The sequence below is a fragment of the Ranitomeya imitator genome, chromosome 8, assembly GCF_032444005.1.
Source record: "Ranitomeya imitator isolate aRanImi1 chromosome 8, aRanImi1.pri, whole genome shotgun sequence".
Lineage (NCBI taxonomy): Eukaryota > Metazoa > Chordata > Amphibia > Anura > Dendrobatidae > Ranitomeya > Ranitomeya imitator.
In genome coordinates, this window is record NC_091289.1 from 53,109,152 (window position 1) to 53,121,964 (window position 12,813).

A 12,813-nucleotide genomic window follows, 5' to 3' on the forward strand; every position below is an offset into this window, starting at 1 on the left:
ATTTGGTCTGACATGCACTGTGAGCTACACTCCACAGAGTAGTAGTCCAGCCGCACCCTAAACATGTGCTATCTTTATGGATAGTATGGTGCACGTCCTTACCAGGGGATCCATCCCGGTATCCAAATCCAAGTCCAAATGTAAAAAAGAGGGACAGCACCACAGCAGTTGTGAAAAAAGAACCACTTGTTTATTCCACCTCTTGCAACGTTTCGGTCCTTAAGACCTTTGTCAAGCATAATACACAAACAATCCAACCACCATTATATACCATTTATCCCTCCCCCCTTAATTAACTAGTAACCAATGGGAGAGTTCAGTATAATCAAAAAACATATACATATGTAATTATAACTAAAAACCACAACATATGAACGGCCCACCATGTATCCTAACCTTTAGTGGGATAATACCCACCCTGATCGCTCCTTCTAATTGAATCCACCCCAAAACACAACCTAATATGCAACCCACATGTTCTATTAGTAAACAAAGATCACACCAATCCACATGGAGCATCAGCCGTGTTCATAGCAACGGGGCGTCGGGGCGTATCCAAAAGCCCCAACCATCCAATCACCTCCCCCAGATTTTCCTGACATCATAACTAGGTGTGTCAATAACGGCGCTAGTCCAATTACAGCCTCAGAGTCCTCATGTGACTTAAACGTCATGTGTCCAGCCAGCCTTGCACCGCTCATATCCATGAAGTCTCCAGAGCATTCATTACACAATGCGCATGTCCATAGCGTCGTCCTCCTCAACTCTCTTAATGCGCAAGTCACAATCCGGTGCTCCAGCACCCTTGGTACGCTGGAACAAATCTGATACACTGACGCATTCTGTCGCAGACTATCATCGGGCAATAAAACATATCCCGACAAAATAATGGAGCAAGGTGATATCCACATAAGGTAACGATCTTAAAACCCCACAGCGCTTCAACATCTCAGGTCCACATGCAAGGATGTCACAACCCTGTCGGATCTCAACCATTCCATATGGACCTGAAATGAGAAAACACAGAAAAAGGGGAGAAAACAACAATCAAAAGAACACATATAGCAGATGTTTCCTCAACAATACGAGGGATATGGACTCTAAACGATTTTAAACAAATAAAATTCTCCTCTCATATTAATCCCCATAGTGGCTTATACATATATAATGACTGACTAACAAGAATTCCCAGCCAGTCTCCCATGCTAGCACTTGCCTAGCCTCAAGCTGCTTAGCATTTACGATCTGACGGGGACAGGCACATTTAGCTCAATGTGGCCATTAATAAATAGCAATCATACATTACTCCCTCTATATATATTTCCAAACACGGGTACTATTTACATACATATCCATCCATAGGGAATGATATCATAAACAGGGGGCCGATCAAAATAATACAATAAAATGTCATACAACTTGGATTAAAAACAAAATTACACCGACGAAGAAGCCGCAACGAACCCATAGAATCTGGGGGAGGTGATTGGATGGTTGGGGCTTTTGGATACGCCCCGACGCCCCGTTGCTATGAACACGGCTGATGCTCCATGTGGATTGGTGCAATCTTTGTTTACTAATAGAACATGTGGGTTGCATATTAGGTTGTGTTTTGGGGTGGATTCAATTAGAAGGAGCGATCAGGGTGGGTATTATCCCACTAAAGGTTAGGATACATGGTGGGCCGTTCATATGTTGTGGTTTTTAGTTATAATTACATATGTATATGTTTTTTGATTATACTGAACTCTCCCATTGGTTACTAGTTAATTAAGGGGGGAGGGATAAATGGTATATAATGGTGGTTGGATTGTTTGTGTATTATGCTTGACAAAGGTCTTATGCACTGTGAGCTGTGAGATCTTATATTGACAGGTGTGCGCCTTTCCAAATCAAGTCCTATCACTTTAATTAAACACAGCTGGACTGCAATGAAGGAGTAGAACCATCTCAAGGAGGATCACAAGGAAATGGACAGCATATGACTTAAATATGAGTGTCTGATCAAAGGGTCTGAATACATACAGTACAGACCAAAAGTTTGGACACACCTTCTCATTTAAAGATTTTTCTGTATTTTCATGACTATAAAAAATGTACATTCACACTGAAGGCATCAAAACTATGAATTAACACATGTGGAATTATATACTTAACAAAAAAGTGTGAAACAACTGAAAATATGTCTTCTATTCTAGGTTCTTCAAAGTAGCCACGTTTTGCTATGATGACTGTTTGCACACTCTTGGCATTCTCTTGATGAGCTTCAAGAGGTAGTCACCGGGAATGGTCTTCCAACAATCTTGAAGGAGTTCCCAGAGATGCTTTGCATTTGTTGGCCCTTTTGCCTTCACTCTGCGTTCCAGCTCACCCCAAACCATCTCGATTGGGTTCAGATCTGGTGACTGTGGAGGCCAGGTCATCTGGCGTAGCACCCCATCACTCTACTTCTTGGTCAAATAGCCCTTACACAGCCTGGAGGTGTGTTTGGGGTCATTGTCCTGTTGAAAAATAAATGATGGTCCAACTAAACGCAAACCGGATGGAATAGCATGCCACTGCAAGATGCTGTGGTAGCCATGCTGGTTCAGAATGCCTTCAGTTTTGAATAAATCCCCAACAGTGTCACCAGCAAAGCACCCCCACACCATCACACCTCCTCCTCCATGCTTCACGGTGCGAACCAGGCATGTAGAGTCCATCTGTTCACCTTTTCTGCGTCGCACAAAGACACGGTGGTTGGAATGCTGTAGATAAGCTCCCGATGTAACCTGAAAGATGAGAAAATGAGATTAGATTATGCTCACCCAGGGTTGTTCCCGCTGCGGTCCGGTCCAATAGGCGTCGCGGTCCAATAGGCGTCGCGGTCTGGGGCCTCCCATCTTCTTACGATGACATCCTATTCTTGTCTTCATGCTGCGGCTCCGGCGCAGGCGTACTTTGTCTGCCCTGTTGATGGCAGAGCAAAGTACTGCAGTGCGCAGGCGGCGGGAAAGGTCAGAGAGGCCTGGCACCTGCGCACTGCAGTACTTTACTCTGCCCTCAACAGGGCAGACAAAGTACGCCTGCGCCAGAGCGGCAGTGTGAAGACAAGAAGAGGACGTCATGGTAAGAAGATGGGAGGCCCCTGACCGGACCGCGACACCCATCGGACCCAGACCGCAGCAGGACCGCCCCTGGGTGAGTATAATCTAACATCTTTTTCTTATCTTTCAGGATACATCGGGGCTTATCGACAGCATTCCAGAATGTAGATAAGCCCCAGATGCTGGTGGACTTAGCTCATCGTCGATTTTGGGGGTGACAGGTTCCCTTTAAAGAGGTAGTTCAAAGGCAAAGTAATTATGACATGCCATGAGATGGGATAATTGAGGAGTCCAAATTCAATAGTCAGGAGGGTATATCACAAACAGAGGGAGGAGACAAAGTCGTAGTCCTTTAACAGTCCGAGGACAAAATAGCAGTAAGGCAGAAGATCAGAGCAAAGTTGTTAAACTGACTGATGGTCAGAACGAGGTCCAAGTTCAGGCAGCGATACATCAATAAGCAAAATACAAGGCACAGAGTATACTAAGAACACTTAGCTAAAGCTACGGCTGACATATATCTGAGGCTGCCAGGTCAGTTAAATAGCTGAGCAATAATGGGAACACAGAGCACCTGAGGAGAGCTCAGCACCTCCCCATCTCAGATTGGATGGCCAAGCTGTCAATCAAAACGCAGACAATGCAGTACGCCCCTGCACCAGACTGGACAACTGAGCTATCAATCACTGCACAGACAGCTCAGCACTGAGGGGTGGAATCGTTACAGTACTTTTCATTCTAAGAATTCATAAGAATTATATTTTGACATGACTGGTCCTGTCGCTGGAGTTGGAAGAAACTCACGTAGCGTTTCTACACAATAACTGGGTTTACAGTTTCTGTATTGTATAAGTTAACCCCTTTACCCCTAAGATTGGTTTGCACGTTAATGACCAGGCCAATTTTTACAATTCTGATCACTATCCCTTTGAGGTAATAACTGGAATGCTTCAATGGATCCTGGTAGTTCTGAGACTCTTTTCGTGGCATACAGTACTTCATGATAGTGGTAAAATGTATTTGATAGGACTTGTGTTTATCTGTGAAAAAAAACCGAAATATGGCAATTTTCCAATGTTGAATTTTCATGCCCTTAAATCAGAGATATGGTCACACAAAATACTTAATAGCTAACATTTCCCACGTGTCTACATCAGCACAAATTTGGAACCAAATTTTCTTTTTGTTAAGTTAAAAGGGTTAAAATTTGACCAGTGATTTCTCATTTTTACAACACCATTTTTTTTGTAGGGACCACATCACATTTGAAGTCACTTTCAGGGGTCTGTATGATAGACGATACCCAAAAGTGACACCATTCTAAAAGCTGCACCCCTCAAGGTGCTCAAGACCACATTCACAGGAATTTTTGGAATGTGTAAAAAAAAATGAACATTTAACTTTTTTTTTCCCAGAAAATTTACTTCAGATCCAAAATTTTTTATTTTGACAAGGGTGACAGGAAAAAATGGACCCCAAAATTTGTAGTGCAATTTCTCCCCCACACCACCGAGCACTGCTGAACCTGCTGCACTGGGATGGGAGTGAGAACATTGCCCTGCAGCGTCAGACCACCGGAAGAATCGCCCGACTCCTGCTGCCACCTCGCTAATTGTAAGTACGGCACATTCCGACTATAAGACACCCCCCCCCCCCCCCCCCCGTTTTCCCCAAAAAATTTTTGGAAAAAAGTGCATCTAATAGTCCGAAAAATATGGTAAATCTCTGAGTGACGGGATTCAGATGCAACCCCAAGGGATCTTTTCACTATAATGAAGCAGGAGAGTTACTCTAGACTCCGCCGGCCTGTTTATCGGTGTCCTTCTTTCGGAATGCATAAAACTCTGTCCAACAGCACTTTTATGCAATCCTAAAAAGACACACCGCCGGATCACAGGCCAGATGGTGTCCATAGTGCCTCCATTTGCCTCACTATAGGGAATCTTCCGCCAGATGTTCCATCTGAAACACGTATTTCAGAGATTTACATGGAAACCCCGGTGTAAGCACTTGACGCAATGCGCAGGATAAATGTGCACCGAGCCTTACAGCGATATTTGGGAGGCTGAATGAAAAAAAGACCTGTAGGTGAAGAACTTTTTTTTTTGTTTTACGACCTTTCTCGTGTAGTATAAGTGATTACAGCAATACCAGATTTATATTGGGTTTTTATGTTTGGCTGCTGTCACACACTAAGGCTAGGTTCACATTGCGTTAATGGGTTAATGCTAGCGGACTCCGTTACATGGCAAAATTGTCGCAATTAACGCCATGCAACGGATCCGTTAGCGCACCCATTGACGGCAATGTGCTAACGGATCTCTAGTGCATTGCTAGCGCATGCCATTTTTGGCACGCGCTAGTGATGTCCCGTTAGTTTCGGACGGACCGCGGACGCTGCTTGCAGCGTCCGAGGTCCATCCCTCACTAGCGCAGATCGGATATCTGCGCTAGCGGGATCGCCAAACGCGATCCCTTTTGGGACATTGCGTTAGCGCAATCCGCTAGCATATGCGCTAAACGGATTGCCCTAACGCAATGTGAACCTAGCCTATAAGACGCTTTTTATTGCAAAAAATAGTTTTTGCATCACCACATTTTGAGAGCAATCATTTTTTCCATATTTTGGCCCACAGAGTCATGTGAGGTCTTGTTTGCGGGATGAGTTGACGTTCTTATTAGTACCATTGTCGGACACATGACATTTTTTTGATCGCTTTCTATCCCGATTTTTGTGAGGCAGAATGAACAAAAACCAGCAATTCAGGAATTTCTTCTTTTTTTGGGGGGGTGGGGGGGTTATGAGGTTTCGTGTGTTTTCTGTTTCGGGTCAGTACGATTACAGCGATACCTCATTTATATCGGTTTTTATGTTTTGCCGCTTTTATACAATAAAAACTATTTTATGGAAAAGATAATTATTTTTGCATTTCTTTATTGTGAGAGCAATAACTTTTTTATTTTTCTTCTGATAGAGCTATATGATTGCTTGTTTTTTTTGTGGGACAAGATGACGTTTTCAGTGGTACCATGTTTATTTATATCCGTCTTTTTGATCGCGTTTTATTCCACTTTTTGTTCAGCAGTATGATGATAAAGCATTGTTTTTTGCCTTGTTTTATGGCAGACTATGTACACTGAACAATGTATTACAGTTTATCCAGTGTGTACATGTAGCCCGGTCTGCCTGTGAAAACAGGCTATTAACCCCCTTAACGACTGCCAATATGCCATTTAACGGCAGCAGTTAAGGATGCTTTTTAACACAGCTGAGAAATAAGGGTATAGCACCCCCCAGCGTCTGAAAATTTCTGGGGTATCCACTAACGTGAGAGAACCTGGAGAATATGATCAGGGATGGTTTTTACGGTCTCCTGTAACGTGATCGCCTTATTCACCGAGTAATGTCGATCACTAAAAAAGTCTGATTTTAAAATGAATTTCTCTCTCCTCTGATATGATGTAACATAGAGAAAAGAAAAATGGGGTCCCCTGAGCCACGCCCCGATACCTACACCATTCCTGGGCCCTCTGTTGTGAGTTCTGTTTTTGGGCTCCCTCTGGTGGTTACTGATGGTACTGGGTGATTTGTGTTCTGCTGTCACCTGTTCTATTAGGATTTGGGAGTTTCCTATTTAACCGGGCTTTCTTGTCATTTCCCCGCCGGCTATCAAGGTTATCAGAGTGTTTTGTTACCTCAGCTTCTTGCTTCAGTAATCTTCAGGACAAGCTAAGTTTTGATTTTCTTGTTCCACGTTTTGCTTTATTTTTGTCTTGTCCAGCTTGCATATAATTGTCTCTTTGCTGCTGGTTGCTTTAGTGGGCTGTAATTGCTCCTCATGTTCCATGAGTTGGAACATGAGTTCAAGTAATTACAGGATGGTTTTTTGAAGGGTTTTTTGCTGACCGCGCAGTTTACTTTTGTATCCTCTGCTATCTAGTTTTAGCGGGCCTCATTTTGCTGAATCTGTTTTCATACTGTGTATGTGCCTTCCTCTCATTTCACCGTCATTATATGTGGGGGGCTGCTATTTCTGTAGGGTATTTCTCTGGAGGCAAGAGAGGTCTGTGTTTCTTCTAATAGGGGAAGTTAGATCTTCGGCTGGTGCGAGACGTCTAGGATCAACGTAGGCACGTTCCCCGGCTATTGTTATTTGTGTGTTCAGGTTTAGGGTCGCGGTCAGCTCAGGTTCCATCACCCTAGAGCTCGTTGGTGCTTGTCCTTTTGTGATTCCCTGCCATTGGAATCATGACAGCCCTCCTTCTTCGTCCTCCGCGTTATCTTCCTGGAAAAAAAAATGGCATGCGCTGTGCTCCCACCGGGGTGGTACCAGAGAACAATAGGATTTTTTTTTTATTATTTCCTTTTGATCACCGTGATAGAACGTATAACACTGATCAAAATTAAAAAAAAGTAAATCAAATCCCCTTTGCCACTCCCTTAGTTAGATAAAAATTATAATTTTTTTTTAAGTTCCATTCTTTCCAGTTTGGGTTAAGGGTTGGGGTTATTGTTAGGGTTGGAGTTGTGTTAGAGTTCGAATTAGAATTGTTTTTTTGTCCTGCCGTGCACCCAAACAGTGGTTTTCCCCCACACATGGGGTATCAGCATACTCAGGAGAAATTGCACTACACTTTTTGTGGACCCCTTACTCTTTCTGCCTTTCTAAAAATAAAAAAAGTTTGGGTCTAAAGTAATTTTTTTGTAAACCAAGTTAAATGTTATTTTTTTTCCTTCCACATTGCTTCAGTTCTCGTGAAGCAACTGAAGGGTTAATAAACTTCTTGAATGCTGTTTTGAACACCTTGAGGGGTGCAGAGTTTAGAATGGTGTCACTTTTGGGTATTTTCTTACCTATAAGCTCCTCAAAGTCGCTTCAAATGTGATGTGCGCCCTAAAAAAATGGTTTTGTAAATGACTGCCGATTGGTAAATATTTACAGATTGGCGGTCATTTAATGTTGCAGAATTGACTGTTAAAAATTCACGGTAGGATTCTATCACCCCATTGTGATTGGTCACACAGTGTTAAAGGCAGCTATGGGTCCATGATGTGAGCCTCACCACTAATAGGGCATATAGACGGTTTTTGTCCTCATAAGTCAACCCCTTTAATTAGAAGATAATTAATGTATATACAGTTGAGCAATTTTGGGGTAAATTATGAGTAAAAAAAGAATTGCATTAAAATTAATATTTTATTATTAATCTTTAACATTCTCATCTGTTTCCATACTTGATCCTGCAAGATGTACAGAGACACAACAATAATTTTATACCTCTTGGAGTACAATGCTTCAATTGTTTTCCAACATCACACAGTATGACTTTGGCTGCTATAAACCCCTTGGATGTTGAGAATGAAGAGATCTATATGCAAGATTTTATGGAGAGATTGTCTTGCTGGTGTAGCCACCAATCTAGGCTCATGCAAGAAGATGATGCGCTTTGCAAATAAGTCAAATAAAAGAAAACATTTTCTTAACCCATTATCTACCAATGTCCTTTTTTTGGGACGCCTAATCTTTAGCTTCTAGCAACTAAGATTTTATCATTTTTATAATTAGGTCCAATTTTTTTTGTGTTGTGTTTGTAAAATGAATGTTTTCAAAATAGGAAATTATGTCATTGTCAATTTTAATTGAATATTGGGACACCCTTTTTCTGAAAAATCCGTACTTGAAAATATTTTGCAAATTATGTTTCTGATTCATTAGGACCCAAATCCTGAAAAAATCTGTCATTAAAAAAAAAATGAAAAAAATTAAAATTGCTAATTTGGCAAGTAATGGCAAGTCTTTCGAGCTGAGAAGTTTGTACATTGTTAAGAAATACTGTACATTATGTTTTAAAGTGTAAAAAGAAAGCTGCTACAATAGTGGCGTTGCTGTAATATTTGTGTTTTTCAAGATGCATGCGGCACATAGCAAAAATAAATACAGAGATTTATGAGACTATGGGTATGTGCACGCGTTCAGGTTTTTTCGCAGTTTTTTTGCGATAAAAACGCTATAAAAACTCATTAAAAACGCATGCATTATGCATCGTATCATTTAGAATGCATTCTGCAATTTTTGTGCACATGATGCGTTTTTTTCCGTGAAAAAAACGCATCGCGGTAAAAAAAAAAAAGCAGCATGTTCATTAATTTAGCGTTTTTTTCGCATTTTTCCCGCTATTCTATGCATTTAGGAAAAACGTGCAAAAAAAAGTGCAAAAAACGCATCAAAAACGCAAAAAAAATGCATGCGGATTTCTGGCAGAAATGTCTGGTTTTTGTCAGGAAAATTTCTGCCAGAAATCCTGACGTGTTCACATACCCTAATGTTACTGGAACCAGAATATGATGATATTTTCCCCTTTATAGTCCCACAATGACGAATAACAAAGTCCTATATATAATAATCGTAGGTTTGGAATGTGAACATTTGGAGATTGTCTTTCTGTAGTCCAGGAAAGGAAAGCTGTTGTACTACTTTGAGGACAATATTCTGAATTGTTGAACTAATTTGACATAAAAGTAATATATGTCATGTTAGAATTGCTACGAATAGAAGACAAATATCTGTCATTTGTATTTTCCTGAATATTGCTGTGTTCTTGGAGGCCAGTCCTGCTTACAGACTATGTACTCTGAGATAAATAAGGTTGTAAAGGATTCCTCACGGAAAATCTGTTTACTTGACCTTCTGAGGTTTTAGAATAATGCTGGAATAGGAGCGAATGCAGGAGAACGCGTAGGGAGAGATTTCTCTCGTATTGATGTGATTATTTTCCAGGTGAAGATATTCTATGTTCGAGTCCCCTTCATCTTCTGCACTGCAGATGCAATTTGGAGACACGGTCCTACACAAAAATACCATAAATCAGGTGTTTTAACACTTTTTGGTTTCCTATATAAAGCTATTTGAATCATAAAAACAGAAATAAAAAAAAAAGAAACCTTAAAACTAAAATAATGACATTTCCAGACCTAACACACGACAGGCGCCAAGAGTATTTGACAGACCTCACTGACTTTAAGTAACATTTAAATAGCACTTACATGTTATGTTCACATGGCCGTTACATGTCAAATAAATGGCTTGAAAAAGTAATGCCAGACACAGTTGCTGTATATTCCTTTTTTTTTTTTTTTAAATAAAGGAATATGGCGGCTCATTCATGCTTCATAAACCACGGGCATCATGAATCAGAGCCTGACTGCACGATAACTTTTTATCTGAAACATAATTATATGTTTATCTTGTATTTTTATCTGATTTCATTGATTTATTGAGTCATTTTTTTTTCTCAATTCATTTGATTGATTTTATTGCCTGATTTTTATTTGATTTATATTATATAATGTATTTGCATCTGAAACATTTTGGTGTTTTACAGAAAGAGAAAATATAGTGTGAAGACGGGACTAGTCTGGTGCCCTCACCCCCCAGCCTCCTTCTCCCGTACTGCTCCATGTGATTAACTGCACTGTCCCTGCATTGCTACAGATGATTGAGAGGTCTCTCCCATTTCTGGGGAAGAAGCTGACCGGGGACAGCGCCAGACTAGTCTGTTCTCTGGCTATGATTCCCAGCTCGGTCGTCAAACTATATTTGCAGTTGTGCAGCCAGGCTCTGATTCCTGCTGCCCATAGTTTGGCATGTAATACATACAAATTTTGTTGCAGTCCAGATCTACAGACTGCAACGTATGCACCATGCTTTACCAAGCAACAGGTTTTTCTTTTTGTTTGTTTTTTGTTTTCAGAAAAATGGGGGTAAATTTTTTAAATTACACATAGTGTAATTGAAAACCATGTTCCCTTTTCAAGTCCTAACAATGTCTAGTGTGAATTAATGAAAGCTGACATTCTGTATGCCAGTCTTGGTCCAGAGTCTGTTGGAGTAAAATGTACCAAATTCATTAAAGGGTCTTTGGCAAGATGTATCTTCAGCAGTGAAAACACTCCAGGCCTCCTTCTGTTCCAAGGGCAGAGTAGAGTACTCCTAAAGACTGACTGTTTGGACCAGCAACATTTTTTGCGCCGCTGTTCTGAGTTGAGAGCTCTCCCCATCGGCTTACAGAGGTAACGCTGTCTCTGCAACATGGCAGAAGCAAAGTAGGTCTGCAGCTGGCCAGAGCTGTGATCCTGCTTGCACCATGCACTCTTTGCCAAGGTAACTGGCCACTCTGAGACAGCATGGTGGTCGGTAACCTAGGCAACGAGCTGTACACTATAAAATTAAAAATCCCTCTGTTAAAATGAATAGAGAGGATTTTTGCCAAGGATAAGCACTTTACAATTTTACCGTCTGAACTTGAGACTGTCCTTTTAAGAGGAGTCTACCTCTTAAGCGTCAGATATTATACTGCATTAATACATTTTCTTTTATAGTGCACATTGTATTGAATCCTAGCACTAGACCATGTCATTACCACAAAGCTCTATCAACTTTTCAGAAATATTATGGAACTGGCGTGAAAATGACACATTTTTTGTGCAACTACATATTGTAAAAATGTACTGCCTTTTAACAAGAGTTTTCCCATTTACAATGCGTGATGAATCAGCCCCATAGTGTTGTGGTTACGATTGTATTCTATGTTACAGAATGCGTTGTAATTGTAGTTTTTATATGGCTTTGTACTTACTTAATCTTATTGTTGTTCAGCCTCAGTATGTGCAGATCTTTCATATCTTCCATTCCAACTGGCACAGTAGTTAGCTCATTATAATCCAGAAATATTTCTCTTAATGAGTGATATGCCCCATGAAATGACGTTGGGTCTACCCCATCATTGTCGAGTTTGTTGAAAGAAAGGTAGAGATATTCCAGCCCTGGATTTAAATGTGCGAACACATAACCTGGAATCCTTTCAATTTGGTTTCCTACGAGTACAAGGTGCAGTAAAGATTTGGGCAAATAGGATGGTACTTGGTAAAACTGGTTATAGGATAGATCTATTGACTCCAGGTTCCTTTGGAAAAAACAAACAAAAAGAAGACAATTAGAAAATGAGCAGAACAAACGTGCAAAAAATTGTGATTATGTTGTTCCAAATACTGTTCTTAATTGTACATTTTTGTAAAAAACAAACCTATTTGTACTAAGTTGATTGGAACTTTCAGAGAATGTCATTATCAGCAATGCTCTCAAATACTGACAGAATGGCGCCTACTGTAAGGGCTGTGTTCACATAATGTTTTCCCTTATGCTCAGTTGCTCCATAGGCGATCTGAACACAAGCAAAATGAGATTTGGGCTCTATGCGCCGATGGGGCATTGACCATAATGATGCATACAGAGTTAGTGTGTTCTGTCTTGCATCATTTTCGGGCATATACACCTAGTTGAGGTGGGCAGCCAGACATAATCGCCAGAACTTGGCATATTCTGCTGAAAATGATGCACCATGCATCATTATATCGTCAGTGACCCCATCAGCACCTATATCTGAATCCCTTTTTTGTGGGAATTCAGGCATAAGCCCCAACTGAGCCACTGAATATAGAGGTAAATGTGATGTGAGCCCAGCCAATCTGCAGTAATAAATAGGGTTCTTATAATTCTTTGTAAGAAGGAACATAAACCAGCTCACCCGTGATTCAACAACCAAACCTCGGGAGCACAGACCCGCTGTGTCCAGGCGTACAAAATCCAAAAAAAGAAAGGAATGTCCAGCTTCACCGAGTCCGTAAAAAAGCGTTTTCTTCACAAACTTTAAACATGGAGGATGCAGA

At 40.9% G+C, this 12,813-nt stretch overlaps 2 protein-coding genes across 9 annotated transcripts in view; one reads left to right on the top strand and one right to left on the bottom strand.

Moving 5' to 3' along the window:
• CENPP (centromere protein P) overlaps positions 1–12,813 on the top strand; it is a 406,761-nt gene that overhangs the window by 274,299 nt on the left and 119,649 nt on the right. The gene's annotated exons all lie outside the window — the stretch shown is intronic.
• The window catches only part of ECM2 (extracellular matrix protein 2), a 43,562-nt gene continuing 39,009 nt past the window's right edge, over positions 8,261–12,813 (bottom strand). For 7 of the 8 annotated variants that reach the window (XM_069736914.1, XM_069736912.1, XM_069736911.1 and 4 more), the window contains exons 9-10: positions 11,724–12,050; positions 8,261–9,932 (exon numbers count right to left, since the gene is read on the bottom strand). In XM_069736914.1, coding sequence (XP_069593015.1) covers positions 9,764–9,932; positions 11,724–12,050 — 496 coding nt within the window. In that variant the 3' untranslated portion in view covers positions 8,261–9,763. Of the gene's footprint in view, positions 9,933–11,719; positions 12,051–12,813 lie in introns of those variants that run through there. The other variant, XM_069736915.1, reaches the window with a different exon arrangement.